The sequence below is a fragment of the Oryzias latipes genome, chromosome 15, assembly GCF_053564925.1.
Source record: "Oryzias latipes strain Hd-rR chromosome 15, Olatipes_Hd-rR_3.1".
NCBI classification, from domain to species: Eukaryota; Metazoa; Chordata; class Actinopteri; order Beloniformes; family Adrianichthyidae; genus Oryzias; species Oryzias latipes.
Genome location: NC_136251.1, coordinates 17,342,214 through 17,363,067, shown reverse-complemented (window position 1 = coordinate 17,363,067; position 20,854 = coordinate 17,342,214). Strand labels below are relative to the sequence as shown.

Sequence of the window (20,854 nt, the reverse complement as noted above, 5' to 3'; positions counted from 1 at the left end):
ATAAGTATACGACATTTACCATTTAGTTACTCCATAACAAGAGTCATAAAGTTTGTGTACCCTGAAAACTCAATGAGCTGTGTTTTTTTACTTAACACCAACAACATTTCCCATGAGCGGAATTCACTGTGGCTGGGGGAACACGATTCCTCCTCAGGTTGCCTCCGTTGCACCTATCACAGCTCTGCAGCTCACATGAAGTGTCAGGCTGCCATGGGTGTCACAACAAGAAGGGTGTGTCTGCTTTGATCTGGAGGAAGGAGATGTTGAGGGAAGGGATGTCTCACCCACAATAGCAGAACGGGTTTGTCCGCTAATCTGCCTTTCATATAAAGGTCGGATACACCTGTGACCACGCCGTTAGTTCATTCAGGAGCTCACTTCACATTAGAAGAAGGAACAGGCAGAGATGGCTGCTACTACAGCACAGTCCATGGGGAGCCTGCCCAGCGGAGTGGAGATATGCACAACGGCTCCGGATATATTTTATCTGCCCGAACTGGTGAGTGGGAACAATTTCAGAATGTGTCTATTAAAATTAGGAGAGTTTTAGGTTGTGTTTTTCTCTGTTTGAATTATTTATCACAAAACAAAGGTGCCAACAAAAGAGATGGCACATCGTTAATAATGCACATTATCTTTATTCAAGAAAAAAAGCCACCTGTTAACATAGTTTTATAATCCTGCATTCTGAGACTAATGCCACACTTTCAAAAAGTAAAATCCAAGAGTAAGTTAGGAAGCTTTAAAAAGTTCAATTATTAGGCATCCTTTATAATGTTCATTTATTTATCATTGGAAAGAAATTGATGTAATTATTAAAGGTATTTGTTTTTGTACTTAAATGGTAAATGGATTATAGTGGAAAGAGAGAAGATAAAACACATTCCCCATTTGGGAGAAGCACCTCCATCTTTTCACCTCTCGGATTTCTCGCCAATTGTCTGCTACTGATTTGAGAAAAAAAGGCTATTCTATCTTATCCAACAGAAAAAAACTAAAACACAGAAACTGTGTACAAGAACAGAAATGTGCAGGAATCGATGCTTTTGTGGACTCAAAAGCTGTTTAAATGACAGCACACATCAGTGTGTTCATGTCTTCAGGTTAGGCAAACTGTTATGAACAAAGACCTGTTAAAACAAGCCTTTAGGCGATGTAAAAGTAAAAGGCTGTGTTGAAGTGTCTTGACACACAACACACAGGTAACAGTCAGGTTTTTAAATCCACTTCCAAATAAAACCAGAATGGGCTAATGAGCTACACCTTGATGAGGTTAACCCCTTCATCCCCATGTTTATTTCCAAATAAAGCTGAGGATAAAGAGAAACAAGAGAATACAGAAAAATATCTCAAGCTTCAGTCCTTCTATCAGTTTGGAACTACCAGTCATCCTACCTGTGCTGCTGAACTTTCTGGAGGAAAGTTTAACAGCACTGAACAGAACTGAATGGCTCAGGAGATCACGCCTATTACCTCATGGAAATGACAGAAATGTTGCTATTTCTACTTGTGTATTGCTCAGTTTAGAGTAGCTAACATGTATTAAATATCAATGCTAAATATTTGTGGCTCAGAGCTGGAATTATTGCTCTTTGTTTTACTTTTTTGACTAACAGGTTTATTTGATCTTATAAGTTAGAGGTTTGTATTAACCCTTGTGCTATCCTAAGCACTTTAACATTGGGAGTTGGGTCATCTAGACCCACTAGACAGAGCTCTGAACCTTTTTTTCTTCAATGATTTGTGATCTTCACTGGTGTCCATGGATTACATGAAATCTTTCCACCTTTATCCACCTTTGTCATGGTAGGGAGAACACGTCAATGGTCAATGTAAGGGTGGGGTCATCTAAGATAGCACAAGGGTTATAAGAAGTAATAAGTTTGAACAAATGAATATATTCTTTGCTATTTTATTTATTTTTCAAACAACTTTTGCCAAATACATTTTAAAGAAAAAAATGTACTCGAGTCAAGAATTAAAAAAAAAGATATCCCAGAGATTAAATGTTTAGATTGTATTGCAGAAATGGAAAGAGGTGGTGGGAGTGTCAGCTTTTTGAGGGGTTCAAAGTACGTCTGTCAACTGTCGCTTTGTCTTTAATAGCCTTTTTTTCTCTCTCTCTCTCTATAAATGCAAAGGAGTGTCTTTGAATGAGTTGTTCTGGATTACAGTCCTGATGTCAAATGAACACAAAGGTTTTAAGAGCACTAATTTCACTATGACTCAATTTCATTGCTGAATTCCCAAGAGTGATGCAGGGGGGTGGTTAACATTGGGTAACCTAGCAAACTAAGCACTGCCCACATAGTTTTCAAGAGAAGTGTTTGTTTAGTCAACAGTCAAGGATGGAGCAATTTTGTTGTTTCCCCATGGAGTTTCAACCATTTTTTTCAACATTTTTATTTAATTTCCAATAAATCCATTTTTTGATTGTTTGCCCATTATTTGACGATGTCGTCAGATTAACCGTCAGATTCATAGAGTAGGCTACCTTTTGGGCACTTACATAGCCCACTTGAAAATTATTACATTTCAAAGTTTCTTCTGAGCAGTGTTAACCTTTGTGCTATCCTAGGCACTTTAATGTAGGGAGTTGGGTCATCTAGACCCACTAGACAGTACACTGAACCTTTTTTCTTCAATGATTTGTGAACCTCGCTGGTGTTCATGGATTACATGAAATCTTTCCACCTTTATCCACCTTTGTCTTGGTAGGGAGAATAAACGTCAATGTAAGGGTGGGGTCATCTAAGATAGCACAAGGGTTAAAAACCTTAAGGTGTCAAAACTAAAAAAAGTCTGCAGCTGTGAAACTCTTAACAAAAGCTCAGCCCAATGACTAACAGAGGTTTTATGTAAATTATCAACAATAATGTCAAATGATTCTGCGGCAATGTCGGTTGTTTTACAAGGGTAAATTGAAATAAAAATGCACATTATTATTGATTCAGTCAAGTGTAAAACATTTGTTATATGTGAAACTAAAGTTGTATTTTTAGTCACCCTCACTGTTACAGACCACTGGTTTGCTGAACTGGCCTTGCCCGGATCCGGGCCCTAGCCCTGTATTAGGATACAGATAAGACAGTCAGGAGTGCCTGTCAGCCTTTTGTTAGACTTTTTTCTTACTCTGACCCTGACACATTATATCCAGTGTCTGTTCAAATCAAGTCAGGATTCAAAATGTTGTAAATTTTAAATAAAATGCTGAAAATGAACAATGCTGGCTCTGTAAATGTGTTTACCTTTTCTGGTTGCAGGTGTTTGGTGGTCTGGTGTGGATTCTGGTGGCATCAACTCATGTGGTGTCACCAAACCCTCTGGGATGGGTGATGTTTGTCTCTGTGTTCTGCTTTGTCATGACCTTCCTCTGGATGGTCGTCTTTGCTGCTGGAGGTCATAAAAGCAGTTCTGGCTGGGCTGCCGCTGTAAGCAAAAGCAAGAAATGTAAAAATTAGTGGGCTGTGGCTTTTGTTTAAATTTGTTTCTTCTTGGGTTTTTGTGCAGGACTTCATTTACCATGGATTGGCAGTGCTCTTTTACCTGAGTGCAGGGGTAGATTTGGCATTCATCACAATTGTGGTGAAACCAGTAGATTTAAGAACGTACCAGATTCTTCTTTCTGCTGTGGTAAGTTCTAACCAAGCATTTCTCAAAAGCCAATTCTCTTTTATTTTTAATTTATTGTATTAAACTGTGTTCACAATCAAAAAAAGTGAGCCCAAACATATTTTCACTGTACACATGGTCTTTGAGTTTATGGTCTAGTTCTGCTCCATGGTGTTTCACAATTCAGAGATGGTGAACTTTTTTATGCTAAAATGATTTAATTTATCAGCTTGTTAAAAGGAAAAAGCTAAAAGTTAAACAGTTAAATAAGGTAAAACCTGCTTTACAACCGAATACACATACTAATTCTTCTTTTACAACTCCAATTTTTTGGGGGGACTAAAAAGCATTTTAAGTTAATCTAGCCGCAGGGGTTGCAAGCCAGTTGCCTCTGTGCCGGTCCCAAGCCCGGATAAATAGAGAGGGTTGCGTCAGGAAGGGCATCCGGCGTAAAAATTGCCAAAATAACCATGCGAATCATCCACAACACTTTACACATACCGGATCGGTCGAGGCCCGGGTTAACAACGACCGCCACCGATGCTGTTAACCTACAGGGTGTCGGTGGAAATTTGACTACTGTTGGTCGAAGAAAGAGGGGAGGAAGAAGGGTCCGTGGCCAGAGAGAGAAGGGAAAAGGCAGGAACATAGGTTTGAGAATAGGGACTCTTAACGTTGGCACAATGACAGGGAAAGGCAGAGAGCTGGCAGACATGATGGAGAGAAGGAAGGTAGATGTACTGTGTGTGCAGGAGACAAGGTGGAAGGGCAGCAAGGCACGTAGTATTGGAGGAGGATACAAACTGTTCTATCATGGTGTTGATAGGAAGAGAAACGGGGTAGGTGTGATTCTGAAGGGGGAGTTTGTAAACAGTGTTCTAGAGGTGAAAAGAGTCTCAGACAGGATGATGAGCCTAAAGTTAGAAATTGAAGGGGTGATGGTGAATGTAGTCAGTGGGTATGCGCCACAGGTTGGCTGTGAGTTAGAAGTGAAGGAGAGATTCTGGAGTGAGTTGGATGAGGTCATAGAGAGTATCCCCAGAGGAGAGAGAGTTGTTATTGGAGCAGACTTTAATGGGCATGTTGGTGAGGGCAACAGAGGTGATGAGGAGGTGATGGGCAGGTTTGGTGTGAAGGAAAGGAATCTGGAGGGACAGATGGTGGTGGACTTTGCGAAGAGGATGGAAATGGCTGTAGTCAACACTTACTTCCAGAAGAGAGAGGAACATAGAGTGACATACAGAAGTGGAGGTAGGAGTACTCAGGTGGACTACATCCTATGCAGACGAGGTCATTTGAGAGAGGTTATTGACTGCAAAGTGGTGGTAGGAGAGAGTGTAGCCAGACAGCACCGCATGGTGGTGTGTAAGATGACTCTGGAGGTCAGGAAGAAGAAGAGAGGGAAAACAGAAAAGAAGACCAAGTGGTGGAAGCTACAGAATGAAGAAACTTGTGAGGAATTTAGGCAGAAGTTGAGACAGGTCCTGGGTGGTCAGGATGAGCTTCCAGATGACTGGGAAACTACAGCAGAAATTATCAGGGAAACAGGTAGGAAGGTGCTAGGTGTGTCATCTGGAAAGAGGAAAGACGGTAAAGAGACTTGGTGGTGGAATGAGGAAGTACAGGAATGCGTCCAGAGGAAGAGGTTGGCTAAAAGGAAGTGGGATGTAGAAAGGACTGAGGAAGGTAGACAGGAGTACAAGGAAGCGCAGCGTAGAGTGAAGAGAGAGGTGGCAAAGGCCAAACAGAAAGCTTACGATGAGCTATATGACAGGTTAGACACAAAGGAAGGAGAAAAGGACTTGTACAGGCTAGCCAGACAGAGAGACAGAGATGGGAAGGACGTGCAACAGATAAGGGTGATTAAGGACAGAGATGGAAAGGTGCTAACAACTCAGGAGAGTGTACAAAAAAGATGGAAGGAGTATTTTGAGGAGCTGATGAACGTGGAAAATGACAGGGAAAGAAGGGAGGAAGATGTGGTTGTTGTGGAGCAGGAAGTAGCAGAGATTGAAAAGGATGAGGTTAGGAAGGCTCTGAAAAGGATGAAGAGCGGAAAGGCCGTTGGTCCTGATGACGTACCTGTGGAGGTATGGAAGTGCCTAGGAGAGACAGCAGTGGAATTTCTAACAAGGTTGTTCAATAGGATTTTAGAGAGTGAGAAGATGCCTGAGGAATGGAGGAGAAGCGTTCTGGTTCCGATCTTTAAGAACAAGGGTGACACGCAGAACTGCAGCAACTATAGAGGAATAAAGTTGATGAGCCACACAATGAAGCTGTGGGAAAGAGTAGTGGAAGCCAGGCTTAGGAAGAAGGTGGAGATTTGTGAGCAGCAGTATGGTTTCATGCCCCGTAAGAGCACCACTGATGCCATTTTTGCTTTGAGAATGTTGATGGAAAAGTACAGAGAAGGTCAGAAGGAGCTGCATTGTGTGTTCGTAGATTTAGAGAAGGCGTATGACAGGGTGCCGAGGGAGGAGCTGTGGTACTGTATGAGGTCGTCTGGAGTGGCAGAGAAGTATGTCAGAGTAGTTCAGGACATGTATGAGAGAAGTATGACGGTGGTGAGATGTGCTGTAGGTCAGACAGAGGAGTTCAAGGTGGAGGTGGGACTACACCAAGGATCAGCTTTGAGTCCTTTTTTGTTTGCTATGCTGATGGACAGGCTGACAGACGAGGTAAGACAGGAATCTCCCTGGACAATGATGTTTGCGGATGACATTGTAATTTGCAGTGAGAGTAGAGAGCAGGTGGAGGAACAGCTAGAGAGGTGGAGGTTTGCTCTGGAAAGAAGAGGCATGAAGGTCAGTCGTAGTAAGACAGAATACATGTGTCTGAACGAGAGGGATCAAGGTAGAAGCGTTAGGTTACAGGGGGCTGAGGTGAAGAAGGTGCAGGAGTTTAAGTATTTGGGGTCAACAGTTCAGTGTGATGGGGAGTGTGGAAAAGAGGTGAAGAGGCGAGTGCAGGCAGGTTGGAGCGGGTGGAGGAAAGTGTCAGGAGTGTTGTGTGACAGAAGAGTGCCAGCAAGACTCAAAGGAAAGGTGTACAAGACAGCGGTGAGACCAGCTCTGCTCTATGGGTTAGAGACGGTAGCAGTGAGACAGAGACAAGAGGCTGAGATGGAGGTAGCAGAGATGAAGATGTTGAGGTTCTCCTTAGGAGTGACCAGGTTAGACAGGATAAGGAACGAGTACATCAGAGGGACGGCTCATGTTGTCTGTGTTAGGGACAAAGTCAGAGAAGCCAGACTGAGATGGTTTGGACATGTTCAGAGGAGGGATAGTGGATATATTGGTAGAAGGATGTTGGAGATGGAGCTGCCTGGCAGGAGGGCGAGAGGACGGCCAAAGAGGAGATACATGGATGTCTTAACAGAGGACATGAAGTTGGCTAATGTTAGGGTAGAAGATGTCCATGATAGAGTGAGGTGGAAAAGGATGATTCGCTGTGGCGACCCCTGATGGGAAAAGCCGAAAGAGAAAGAAGAAGAAAAAGCATTTTAAGTTGTTAAAATGTTTTTGTGCCTTAACATTTTGTCTCTATCAAAATTATTTTTTTTTAGAGTTTAGCGTTTCATCTTTTAATTTGGTCAAACCTACGAGGATATACAAAGATTTGTCTTTTGATAATCTGTTCATTTTTTGTTTGTTTGTCAGGTTTTTGCCTTTGCAACCACCCTGCTGTACTTTATCCACGCCATCCTCTCTGCCATCCGATGGAAACATTTTTGAAAGCATCAGAGAGAAACTACTGGATGGTGTCTGATGCACATTGAAAAACATAGTTGTACATGCGTGTGCCTGAGTGTCTGCATGTCTGCTGAAAATGGCCACTTAAAACAAGGTGTGGGACATACACCTTATGTTACTGCACTCATTGTGAATCCATTACTTAATTTGTTTATGTTTTCATATAAAACACGAAGAGGTGACTTTCTGCACGAAGAACCAAAAACTGCTTACAAAGACAAAATGTTAAATTCTTCTGTATGAATGTGATGCTGTATGTATGAAAGCAAACACTACTTTACCTTCCTTTCAAATAGAAAATAAACTGCTTAGAAAAGATATACATTTTTCCAAATGTGTTATTTTTAACCCTCTTTTCTAACCAAGGGATTTCTATTTTTTATTAAGGGCTGGAATGCCCAGTTTAGCTTAGTCTGTTTACCGGTGGTTTAGTTTAATCATTACCTATTGAATTCTATGACTTCATGTTCTTTATGATTTCATGTTTATTATACAATTACAGGTATGAAGCCCATTGAGACAACTATTGTTGTAATATTGGGCTGTATAAATAAAATGAACGACCCTGGGAGTATTTCAGGCAGGCAACTCGAGCAGCGTTTACCTGGTTACTCCTCCAGGCGGTTCAGTCTAATTAACTCACCTGTTTAGTGTCCTACTTAAGTTCTATGTGTGCGGTCCAATCCCTCTTCTTCCATTTCCGCGAGCTCTGCGTTCATCACCCCACCCTCATCCCTGGCTTCCACCTGTGAGCTCCGTTAGGGGTAGTTTAATGCCCAAAGTTTTCTATGAGATCTTTGAGATAACCATGGAAATACATCTTCTTTACTGCATGAGTTGTCTGACTGAAATGGAATTGAATTGAATTATTACCCCAAATTAGGTTTTATTTTGTATTATAAATTGGTTGAGATGAAAAGTCTACTCCAAAGCTACCTGACACCTTCCTTAGTCACCTTGCTGCAAAAATGATTCAACAGTTTTTTCTTCAATGGCTTCAGTGTATCAAATAAGAAAAAAGGGAAATAAGAAAATAAAAAACACTAACAAGATAAATGTTTGTTGAATGTTTAAAAACGTATTATATTAAACTCTTTTTCTTATGTTTTATAATTTAAAGATAGATAATCTGATGTTTTTTTCTTCTTTTTTTCTAACTTATCATATTAACCAAAAAAAAAACAAAAACTGCCCTACAAATTGGATCACATTTATTTTAGATTTACATTACAGAAACAAAATGAAATATCATTCATGTGATGTATTTTATGTTATGTATCTTTTTTTTCCTTCTTTTTGAATTTAATTACACAAATAAATAACAGCCTTAAGTACAATAAAATGTCTTTTCATGTTTTAGGAATGAATATAGTGAAGTTGAATTTCTCATGTATACTTGAGATTAAAATATAATTTAAAAAAAGAATGTCATTGCTTGTATGTGTGATTTTTATTTAAGGGAGTTCAGCCCCTTTCCTTCTGTCAAAAGTGAAACAACTTTTACTTTTTTAATTTACTTATTTTTTTTAAATATAAAATATGATACATTTGATTTGAAAAAAAACTTTATATGATCCTGTAAGAAGGAAATCCATTAAAGGGTGAAAACAAAAAAAGGAAGCAAAGTAATCAGTGCACCACAGAACAATAGTGAAAACTCATTCTATCTTGTTGAATCATCAATCAAAAGAGGTCTTAAGACTTAGGATAACATGGGTGGTCCTGAGGTGCAAATCACATTAACAAATAACTTGACACCAAAGCCTTTTAAAGATCACAATAACAATTATAAAATGGAAAACAAATATTAAAAATCAGCATTACATTTTAGAAAAACAAAACAATTCCAAAAACCAAAATGTAAGAAACAAAAACAAAAAAAAACATTTCAGAAAACAAAATTAATTAACAAAATCAAATGAAATCTTAAAAAAACATGAAAAAACAGAAAATGCAGGTATTATGGAACATCACCGATTGGATGATGACGTTTGTCCATCATTTCAACCAAACATTATTTTACATTAAGCTATACTTGATATTATCCAATAAGCGATGTCCAATAATACCTTCCTTTTCCAGTTTCTTATTGTTTTTTTATTTTTTTATCTTAACATTTTATTTTGTTTTCTGGAAATTAATTTTGTTTTCCAAACTGTTATTTTTTCTTTCTTTTTTTTCCCTACATTTTGGTTTCTGGAATTTTTTACGCCATACTGTTTCTAAGTCTTGAACTGTGGGTGTTTCTTAAAAGATCTTAGGTCTTAAAAGGTCTTAGTTAGTGAGCAATGAACTTTTTCACCCAAATAAACTTAGTTTTATGTTCTGTGTCACCATGTAAAAGAGGTACACTCCCAGGTTTGATTTCTGGATAAACCCTGCCTTTATTGACCAAGTTAGTATGGCCGCATTGACTGAAGATCTCAAAGTTAATGTGCATTTGACTCATGGAGGGAGTGGAATTCTGATTTCCCCACCCTTAACAATATAGCAGATTGTTGGTGGATTACGCCATAGGCAAGACTGCTGCTCCTTTTTTTTTTTTTTTACAATTCTCCATTTTTTTCTCTGTATAGAGTTATTGGCATTATAGTGGCGCCTGATAAAACACACCCCACTCGCGTTCCGCTCTTTGATCTTATTTAAGTAGCCGACTGTAAACAATGAACGCCCAGCTATAAAGATAGAGATGTCAAACTATTTGACTTTGTAACTTATCTTTTTTTCTTCACATTAGAAAGTATGGAGTGTTTATGTAGAAAAACCCAAAAAGAAAGGCAAAGAAAGGATATAGTTAGCCTCTGCCAAACTAAGCAAGTTCCAAATGAAACATAAACTTTTCTTTGAAAAGTTTCATGATCTTTGTAAGGCTCCATAAAAAGTCTTCCTTCAAGGAGACAAGTCATTTACATTACCATTAATGTTTATGTCATTTTTATAGTTGCTACGTTCAAAACATGTGTTGCTGTTTGTTTGTAGATTGAAATGAAAATAAAGGAAAATAGTCTACTTTTAATATTTTTAAAAGTAGACTAGGAATCTTTCTATTAAACGTAGATGATGCAGTGTTGGCCAACTTTAGGCCCATCTCTGATGTTCCTTTATTATCTAAGGTTTTGGAGAGGGTCACACAGCTGCAATCTTATCTGGTTAAAAATAATGCCTTGAAATTTTCCATTCTGGCTTTAAAACCCTTGACAGTATATAAAATGCTCTGTTTAGGGTTTTTAATGACAACCTGTGGACAACTGATGCAGGAGACCATGTGGTCCTTGTCTTACTGGACCTATCTGCTGCATTTCATACCCTAGATCATAACATTTTATGGTCCAGGCTTAGTGCTGTGGTTGGGATCTATGGTACTGTTCTTGACTAGTTTAGATCATATTTTAGCAGACAGAACGGTGAGTGTGAGCTTATCTGGATTTACATCTACCACAGCACCTCTGTCTTGTGGGGTTCCTCAGGGCTCAATTTTAGGACCTTTTCTCTTTTCCTTATACCTCCTTCCACTGGCCTCCATCATGAGAAAACATGGAGTTTCCTTTCATTGTTATGCCAATGATAGTCATTTGTGTGTTCCCATTAACAAGAAATGTTCCTCTACAACACCACTCCTGTCCCGTCTACATGATATCAAAGATCGGATGGCTCTAAGCTTTTTGAGTTTTAATGACTAAAAAACAGAAGTAATGGTGTTTGGTCCAGACAGTTCCTGTGACCCCTCCAAGGTGGATTTGGTTCGCTTAGCTCCACATGTTAAACAGTCTGTTGCCTGACTTGATTGACATGACACCACGTCAGTCATTTACTGGAATAGAGCCTGGAGAAAATAAACGACACTTGGCAAAATGTTACCAATGGTTCCAAGATGTTCCTCTTGGCAGCTTCCCGTTTGTGCACGTCCTTTTTTACATTTCCAATGGTGTTTACAAGATCTTAAGTGTGCACATCTTTATATGTACAGCACCAGATTTTATGAAACTTCAATGAAATAGTGTTCACATTTGTCACTTATTGTTAAAGTTATCTATTTAAATATTTCCAAAATCTGTCAGAATGATGATAGTAATGATGGATGAAGTACAAAAAGTGAACTAACTGCATACATCATATATTAACTTAAAAAAATCTAAGGGATAATCACTACATCATATGTCACAAAGGCTGAGACACTGCAACGCACAATGACGAAGGGGTGAAGAATGAGGGAGAAATGTTCTTGGTCATTGTTGACACTCAAGTGCAATTTTATGGAGCATTGGATCTGCATGGTAGCAAGCTCCAGTGGTGCAATTGGTCAGCACATGGTACTTATATGACAGTACAAGTTGAAGCAATGCCAGGGTTGTGAGTTCAAGTCTCACCTGGAGCATTTTAACTTTTACACCAAATATTAGCAGGATTTATTTAGGAGTCCCTCCACCTGATATCACTATCAGTTAGAGGTCCTTGACCAGACACCAGGGGCCTCATTTATAAAACTTTGCGTAGGATTTGCGTCAGAAGTGGCGTACGGATGAAACATAGGACGTGCGTACGCACAGAAATATTCGGATTTATAAAACCGTGCGCACGCACATCCTACGCATCTTTCCCTTTACAAATCACAACCGATTCTAAATGCAGCGCAGCTTTTGCGGCTACATGACACGCCCATAGTTGCCCATAAATAGTCCGTGAAACGCCCACAAATTAATATTCATGGCTTGCTAAATCATGGCAAACACAGAGAGGAAATCAAAAAAACGTAACTTCACTCAATGTGAAGTAGAAGTTATCGTTGGCGAGGTGGAAAAGAGGATAAAACGTTGTTTGGAGGGCACAGTGTGGGCATTACTAATGCCAAAAAGGCACGTGAGCGGCAAACGGTGGCAGACGCCGTAAATGCTGTAGCCTCACAACCTCGGACCGTGGCCGAAATAAAAAAGACATGAAAGAAATGATCGGACATCAAAGTCGAGGCAAAAAAACGTCTAGCGCTGCATCGGCAGAGTGTGTCCGCCACGTGGGGGGGGGGGGGACCGGAGCTGACCCCTCTTGATGAGAAACTGGCCGCTATTATTGGGGAATCCCTATTAAGTCCCCCTTATCTGCGTCCTCCTCCGCCTCAGTCACCTGACTGAGACGGAGGGGACGCCGACGCGCCAGGGTCAGGGTGACACAGGTAAGAGAAATAATTAAAATGAATGCAGTCAAGTCACATGTATGCAGGCTACACAATTACAGATTATTAATATAGAACAATTTTATTTTAGTTGCTGGGTGTTCCAGCGGGGCCAGTGGTTACGATGCTGCAGCTGAGCAGCCGTCTGGACCCAGCGTCTCCACGGCACGCGGCTCTCAACCCTCCAGCAGTGGGCGCGTCCTCACCGATGCAGTCCTTGAATGCAGAGGGAAGTCAGTAGTTCAATCAGAGAGATGGCCAAGGAGTTGGGCGAAATCAAGATCGCCCTGACTGAAATAAACTGCACGATGAGGGAATTCTTAAATAAATAATATTTTCCACACCTCTTTTTCTTTATAAGCGACGCATCACTTCCAAACGCTGGCGCACAGCAGCAGCAAATGGCTCAAATGCGTGGGGATGGGGTTCAGGGTCGGGGCCAACACAGCAATCAGCGCCAGGGGGTAGAGGCACGTTTTTAAGCTGTGCCACATTGTGTAGCACAGCACATGCCAGCACGATTTGGCACACACTGTCAGTTTCACGTGTTTCTTCCATCTGCCGACGGTGTCGCCATTTCTCATTTCACCCGTTTTTGTGCGTACGCCTGGGTCAGAGCTTGCGTGGAGGACCGCACATTTTCCCGTCAAGTTTGCTTTTTATAAATCTCAACTATTGCGTAGAGAGTGGCGTACGCCTTCTTTTGTGCGTACGCAACGTTTATAAATGAGGCCCCAGATTGCTAGAATATGTGTTTACTTCAGAATTTTTTCCTGAAAATATTTTTTAAAACTGTTTTGCTGTATGTTCAAGCAATATTTATATTTATATTTATATTTTATATTTATTAATATGTTTAATTATCCTAAGTTTGATTAGTTACTGGATGAATGTATAACTGATGTTTATATTGCTGTTGTGTATTATGTCTACTTAATTGCTTGAAATAAACCATATCAAATCAAAAATCAAATCAAATGTTTACAGTGATTTTACTCATAGTTTGAGTGATTTTAAAATAAATAAATGTATTTTTTATCCTACCACAAGTCCTGTATTTGCCTTGTTATTCTTTTTTTATTTTGGTTCAGCTTTTGACAGGAGACTGCTGTAGGTTGGAGATAGAGCAGTTGTTCTCCAACTGTGTGGTTGGTGGAATAAATAGTATTGAATGGCAAAACACAAAATCCTTCATTTGTCTCCAGTGGGTTACATAAAGTAGCACAGCGGCTCCCCCATCTGGTGAGAAGAAGCAGCACAAATGTGTTCAGACTAAAACCAAAAGGTATAGAAGTGCTATTAAAATGCAAACCATTAAACTTCTGTTCTCTTTATTCTCAATAGCTTCAGTATCAGTAATTGCAAGCCTATTCAGCTCAGCCTTTCCAATGCATAACTAACACTTAAATCCATTTTTAGAGCATATAGTCTCATTGCACTATTTAGAAAATAGTTGTGCAGAGTATTCAGCACATAGCAAACAGTGTCTTGATTTTTTTTTACATTACTTTGAGAACATACCTTTGAGGCTCCAGTGGTGCAATTGGTCAGCACATGGTACTTATAAGACAGTACAGTGTAAAGCAATGCCAGGGTTGTGAGTTCAAGTCTCACCTGGAGCAATTTTGCCCTTTACCTGAATACACATTTATAGTAAAAGAGAAAGTCCAGAAATGGTTACAGGACTTTATTACTCAGTATTCTGTCAAAAAAATGTTATTTAATATATTTATCTATTTATTTATTTATTTTTTAAATATAATTGCTTTTGTAAGACATAACTACACAACTGGCCTTGCCTCTTTGGACTTTTTAACCCTTGTGCTATCTTAGATGACCCCACCCTTACATTGACGTGTTCTCCCTACCATGACAAAGATGGATAAATTTGGAAAATATTTCATGTAATCCATGGACACCAGTGAAGATCACAAATCAATGAAGGAAAAAGGTTCAGAGCACTGTCCAGTGGGTCTAGTTGACCCAACTCCCAATGTTAAAGTGCCTAGGATAGCACAAGGGTTAAAAAGGCCTGGCTCTGGTGCCAATTCAGAGCCTTACTTGGCTCCAAGTCACTGTGCTTAAGCAGAACTCAACCCCTTGATGGGCTGGAGAGAAGAATTCCTGGGTAGCTGGTTGAAAAAAGAGAATATAGACTAACAATATGTTTATAGAGTCATTGCATGACCCAACTTTAAATTTTAAAAAGCCCAGATGACAAGTATTAATATCAAAAAGCAGGTTTGGGTTGGTTAGAACCGGGGTCAGCACCAAAGTCTTGTAGCTCTCAGATACTGCCATGCACAAAAAAATCCTTTTTGGACCAGATCTATCTAAACATGGCTACAGTTGGACTGTAGGGCAGCTAACCAAATAGCAGAATTTAGAAAAATAATTTTCATGTTAAAAAAAAAATCATGAATAACCTTCCTGCAGACCAACATCAACAGTAGCAGATCTGATGTTTAAGTTAAAGTTTTTTTCTTTCTCCAATTAGTTGTCACGCCTGGGTGTGGAAATGTTGTGCTCCACATTTAATCCATTTTCTAGGGAAGTGATGGGCCACAGTAACAGCTGTGCTTTGGTGTTTTGACGCCAAATCTAACTCAATTAGGTTGGGTGTTTAGCTGAGAGGCTTTGGGTACAATTTTTAGGGACTATGGGATGACTTAACTGGTGACTGGATTTCCGATGAAGATCTCCCAGTATCAGAGTGCACTCTCCAATATCAAGTCATCAAGCTGTTTCCTAGATGGGAGTTTTTCCTTTTTTAAGGAGATCCAATATCTGAGCCATCTCCATGGTCAAATTTGGTTCAGAGTAAGTGAATTGTTCGACTTTTTTCAGTTATAGGATTTATGCATAAATTGCAAGCCAATACATATGGCTCCAGTGGTGCCATTGGTCAGCACATGGTACTTATATTACAGTACAATGTAAAGCAATGCCAGGGTTGTGAGTTCAAGTCTCACCTGGAGCTTTCTTTTAACCCTTATGTGGTGTTCGGGTCTGTGGGACCCGTTTTCATTTTTTATCAAAAGAAAAATGATGCAATTAATTAATTTTTCAAACTCAGACTCACTGGCCTTAGCTCATTTTCTGTGAAGAACAGATATCAGAATACATTTTTAATGACCACACACCGTATACCCCCCCAACACATTTCTATTACATATAAGATGTTCGGGTCCACTGGACCCGGGGCTAATAGAAGTGTGGAAATTGATGTTTTATGTACCTACACTCTGTCCTCCACCTGTCTGGGCCTGCTGTGTGTGTGTGGGTGTGACCAGTGAGAAAGAGAGAGAGAGTGGCAGAGAGAGAAAGATTCACTGTAAATGTGAGTTCTGTTTCTGCACCTGCGGTTCCCGCACAAGGTTGCAACATTGTTAGAATAATTCAAGCATCAACTCTGTTTGCTCTCGTTCTCCCGCACATTTGACCATTTGACTTTCTTGCGGGAATCTTTAATATCTCGCAGCGGTAGGGCGGTCGGCCCATGATCGAAAGATTGCAGGTTCAATTCCCACCTTGCACGCCCATGAGTCGAAGTGTCCTTGGGCAAGACACTGAACCCCACCTTGCCTCTGGTGGTAGGCGGGTGCCTGTGCTTGGCAGCGGAGCCGCCACCAGTGTCTGAATGTGTGAGTGAATGTGTGTGTGACTGGGTGAATGGGTCCGTGACTGTAAAGCGCTTTGTCCTTGTTGGAAGAAAGGTGCTATATAAGTATATGCGATTTACCATTTAGATTGAGCATCAGCCAGTTCCAAAACGAAGCCATCAGCACCCAGCCACAGGACCAGGCCGTCAGCAGCCAGGACCATGTGTTGTACAGGCTAGTGGCTAGAAGGCCATGTGTTCAATGGGGCTGATGTGTTGTCTTGACAATAGGTTTACTCTGTGTTCAGCTTGTGTTGTGCACCTGAATGGATTCAGTTTCTGTGTTCAAATAAATAAAAGTCAGTAGTTTTGAAAACCCTTGCTTCACTTGAAAATTTGTTTCCACTCATATCTTGATTTTAATTGATTTTCTGGTAACACTTTATATTAAGATTCCTTAACAAGCTTTGTTAACACATTAACAAGCATTATAAATGAATTTATAGGGTGTTAGTAAGACATTTATTAGTACAATAAGTCTAATAAGCTTTATTAAATTACTTAGTTAACACATTTACAAGCATTATTATTAGGATGTCTTCAAGATGCTAACGATGCATTTACTGACATAATAGGTGCCTAACAAATGTGTCAGTGTTAATAAGCTTAATAAGATTTATTAACAACATTTGTTAACAAATTAAGAAGTATTATTATTGTTTGGGGTTCTAGTAAGATATTTATTAGCATTATAGATGCCTGACACAAGCCTAAGTGTTCACAAGCTTAATAAGATTTATTGACTAACTTAACAAATTAATAGGCTTTATTAATGTGTCGGATGCTAGGAAGATATTTATTAGCATTATAGATGTCTTGCAAATATCTGAAAGTGTTAATAAGATTTATTAACATCTAAAGTCAGACCATTGTCTTCTAAATCCATATTCCTAAACTGCTTATAAGCTTTACAAATGTATTAATTAACTTTGTTAATAGTTTATTAATTGTTTTGCAGCACCTCATCTAAAGTGTGGACGTTTTTTAGCACAAACAACCACAAAGCATAAAGATTGTAAAAATAACTTTATGACATTAAAACAGACTAAACATACACAAATCGTTCTGTAAAAGGTATATAATAATTTAATTCAGACAAATAAACAAAATTAAAAAACATATATACTGGTGTTGGATGACTCTAGCATCATTGCTAATATTAAGGATAAAGTATTAGCATCTATCCTGAGTGAAACATTCATTGCAAATCCCATCACCAGGAGACAATTCTCTGCATTCAATGCCAACTGCATTCAACCACGGTTGCCTTGCTTCAAAGTCCACAAGAAAGTTGCACAAGCCAGTAATTTTTGAAGAACGAAGACAATAAACCTACAGGAGCCATGCTAAAGCTAACACGCTAACGACCGACCGGTACAGAATCAAAGATGGGCGGGGCTTTTTTCGTCACCTGTGTGAAAGCAAAGTCTAAGAGGCCATTCAATTGGCTGAAAGTAAGCACGCCTGTTTTGCTGATGAGTTTGATTGACAGATTCATTAGCCAATGGTGACATTAGTTAACCTGCCCATCTTTTATTATGAATCAAAGATGGGCAGGTTAGCGTGTTAGCTTTAGCATGGCTCCTGTAGGTTTATTGTCCTCGTTCTTCAAAAATTACTGGCTTGTGCAACTTTCTTGTGGACTTTGAAGCAAGGCAACAGTGGTTGAATGCGGTTGGCAGTGAATGCAGAGAACTGTCTCCTGGTGATGGGATTTGCAATGAATGTTTCACTCAGGATAGATGCTAATACTTTATCCTTTTTAGCTATGATGATGCTAGAGTCATCCAACACCAGTATATATGTTTTTTATTTTTATTTATTTATCTGAATTAAATTATTATATACCTTTCACAGAAAGTTTTGTGTATGTTTAGTCTCTTTTAATGTCATAAAGTTATTTTTAACAATCTTTATGCTTTGTGGTTGTTTGTGCTAAAAAACGTCCACACTTTAGATGAGGTGCTGCAAAACAATTAATAACCTAGTAACAAAGTTAATTAATACATTTGTAGAGCTTATAAGCAGTTTAGTAATATGGATTCAGAAGACAATGGTCTGACTTTAGATGTTAATAAATCTTATTAACACTTCCAGGTATTTGCAAGACATCTATAATGCTGATAAATATCTTATTAGCATGTGACACATTAATAAAGCCTATTAATTTGCTAAGGTAGTTAATAAAAATTATTAAGCCTATGAACACTTAGGCTTGTGTGAGACATCTATAATGCTAATAAATATCTTACTAGAACCCCAAACAATAATAATACTTCTTAATTTGTTAACAAAGGTTGTTAATAAATCTTATTAAGCTTATTAACACTGACACATTTGTTAGGCACCTATTATGTCAGTAAATGCATCGTTAGCATCTTGAAGACATCCTAATAATAATGCTTGTAAATGTGTTAACTAAGTAATTTAATAAAGCTTATTAGACTTATTGTACTAATAAATGTCTTACTAACACCCTATAAATTCATTTATAATGCTTGTTAATGTGTTAACAAAGCTTGTTAAGGAATCTTAATATAAAGTGTTACCGATTTTCTTTATCACGTTTTAAATAATGAGTTATGAATGTGATCTAAAAAAGGTAAAGGGCAAATATTAACCAAATATACTGATTGTAATTGGATGAGGTAAACATCTGTCGAGTATTTTAAAATCAAAGTGTTTGATTGTGAGGCATTAAAAACCACAACATGCAACGGGTCCACCAGACCCACGAACACTGGCTAAGTAACAACAATATGAACACCACACAAGGGTTAAAGAAGAAAAAAACTTCTCCATTTTACATTGATCATAGTTTACTTAACTGGTGCAAACCTTCTAATGTCCTTAAAAGGCGAGCAATCTCAGGAAACAACCACCGCCACTCCCTCTGTCTCTATTTCTGTTTTCAACAGTGTAAAAATAACAACTCAGTTTATGTCTAAGGGGGTATTCCAGAAAGCAGGTTATGCTAGTTACCACGGTAAGTTTGAGGCTAAGGAAGCAGATAACCTCAGCTTTCGGTTCCAAAATGGAGGCATGATTCAGTGTATGTCAAGTTGCCATAGCAACTCATGCTCTGAACATAACCTGGTCTGGAGCAGGGTTAGTTGAAGGTTAGTTGGTTTCAGAGAGGTGAAGGAGCATGGCGTGTCCATTTGAAGATGATTTAGTGGATGAAGAACCTCAGATAATACGTTTTCCACCATTAGAGGGTGATAAGCCCACGTTTGGATGTTGGAAAACTAAAAATACTTTCTGGAATACCCCCCTGGAGAAGCAGATTTCTACAACTATTAGTCATTTCATCTGATTTATCTGTTATTGATTTATCTGTTATCAAAATACTTTGAACCTTTCTTTTTTCTTGCAAACTTTTACATTTATTGTAAGTTTCTCATCGAAGCTCCAGTGGTGCAATTGGTCAGCACATGGTACTTATATGACAGTATAGGGCAGAGCAATGCCAGGGTTGTGAGTTCAAGCCTCACCTGGAGCAATTTTGATTTCACATGAATTTTCCTAATTTAATGCATGTCATGTGAGGTGTAAATGTGAATGTACATGAGTGTGTGTTTTGCGGCCCTGCGACAGACTGGCAACCTGTGCAGGATGTCCCCTGGCTTCACCCAATAGTGGCCGGGATAGGCTCCAGCAGCCCCTTGACACCAAACGGGACAAAACATGTTTAGAAAATGATAAATGAATATTTTATGTTAAAGACAAGCATCCACCCATCCATTTTCAAACACACTTAATCCCTTTTGTGATCACAAGGTTGCCGGAGCCTGTCCCAGTCATTGTTGTGTAGAGGTGGAGTAGACTATCGATGGTTAGTCAGTTCTTAACAGGGCCAGACAACCACAGACGCATTCCCACACAGGGAAAAAGAGTACCAGATTTCCAGTATATACATTCAATTTTATTTGTATAGCCCAAATCACAACAACAGTTGTCTCAATGGGCTTCATTCATTTAATCTGAGTTAAATACAGTAAAGGGATCATCAAATAACTCATGAAAAACTTAAGCTCTCCCACTGTTTGTGATTTTCCATTCATCTTTTAGCTGAATCCCCTTCGGGGGAAATGGGGCTGCTGTAGCCTGTACCAGCAGCTTTTGGGCGAGGGCATGTTACACTCTGGACAGTTCACTTATGAACTTTGAACTTCAGAGTCAGCTGGGATGACCAGAGGAAACTCACACATGGACATGCAAACTCTACACAACAGATTTAATCCCGGCTGGGATTTAAACCAGAGCCTTCTGGTGGGGCAAGGGTGCGAAACACTACACCACAGTGCAGCTTCTAGTGTTGATTTTATGCTGAAATTATTTTAAACATTTTTGTTGAACATTTTTCCATTCTTTGCATTCCTATGACAACAGCTCCAGTGGTGCAATTGGTCAGCACATGGTACTTATATGACAGTAAAGGCCAGAGCAATGCCAGGGTTGTGAGTTCAAGCCTCACCTGGAGCAATTTTACATCCTTGCTGGGGTAAAAGGAAGAACTGCAATAAGTAACCTCCCAAAAGGCTTTTTACTTTTTTAGAAAAGTCCAAGAGCACAATTGGTGTTTACATTATTTATGACAGTCTCTGCAGAGCAATACCAAGTTGAAGCCTTACTTAAGCAGTTTTCTTTTTAAACTGG

At 39.2% G+C, this 20,854-nt stretch overlaps 1 protein-coding gene and 5 non-coding genes across 6 annotated transcripts; all 6 read left to right on the top strand.

Annotated features, from left to right (window-relative positions):
* The first annotated feature begins 205 nt into the window (after positions 1 to 205).
* Positions 206 to 8,555, top strand: malb (mal, T cell differentiation protein (MAL blood group) b). The gene is made up of 4 exons (XM_004077031.5): positions 206 to 502; positions 3,267 to 3,434; positions 3,514 to 3,636; positions 7,275 to 8,555. Exons 1-4 carry the CDS (start codon positions 410 to 412, stop codon positions 7,347 to 7,349), a joined length of 459 nt encoding a protein of 152 aa, XP_004077079.1. The 5' UTR covers positions 206 to 409; the 3' UTR covers positions 7,350 to 8,555.
* A 3,093-nt stretch (positions 8,556 to 11,648) lies between these two features.
* trnai-uau (transfer RNA isoleucine (anticodon UAU)) lies at positions 11,649 to 11,742 on the top strand. The gene is made up of 2 exons: positions 11,649 to 11,686; positions 11,707 to 11,742. It is a non-coding gene; the product is annotated as a tRNA-Ile (tRNA).
* A 2,320-nt stretch (positions 11,743 to 14,062) lies between these two features.
* trnai-uau (transfer RNA isoleucine (anticodon UAU)) lies at positions 14,063 to 14,156 on the top strand. The gene is made up of 2 exons: positions 14,063 to 14,100; positions 14,121 to 14,156. It is a non-coding gene; the product is annotated as a tRNA-Ile (tRNA).
* A 1,264-nt stretch (positions 14,157 to 15,420) lies between these two features.
* Positions 15,421 to 15,514, top strand: trnai-uau (transfer RNA isoleucine (anticodon UAU)). The gene is made up of 2 exons: positions 15,421 to 15,458; positions 15,479 to 15,514. It is a non-coding gene; the product is annotated as a tRNA-Ile (tRNA).
* A 4,089-nt stretch (positions 15,515 to 19,603) lies between these two features.
* trnai-uau (transfer RNA isoleucine (anticodon UAU)) lies at positions 19,604 to 19,697 on the top strand. The gene is made up of 2 exons: positions 19,604 to 19,641; positions 19,662 to 19,697. It is a non-coding gene; the product is annotated as a tRNA-Ile (tRNA).
* An 889-nt stretch (positions 19,698 to 20,586) lies between these two features.
* trnai-uau (transfer RNA isoleucine (anticodon UAU)) lies at positions 20,587 to 20,680 on the top strand. Its single transcript has 2 exons — positions 20,587 to 20,624; positions 20,645 to 20,680. It is a non-coding gene; the product is annotated as a tRNA-Ile (tRNA).
* The last annotated feature ends 174 nt before the right edge of the window (positions 20,681 to 20,854 follow it).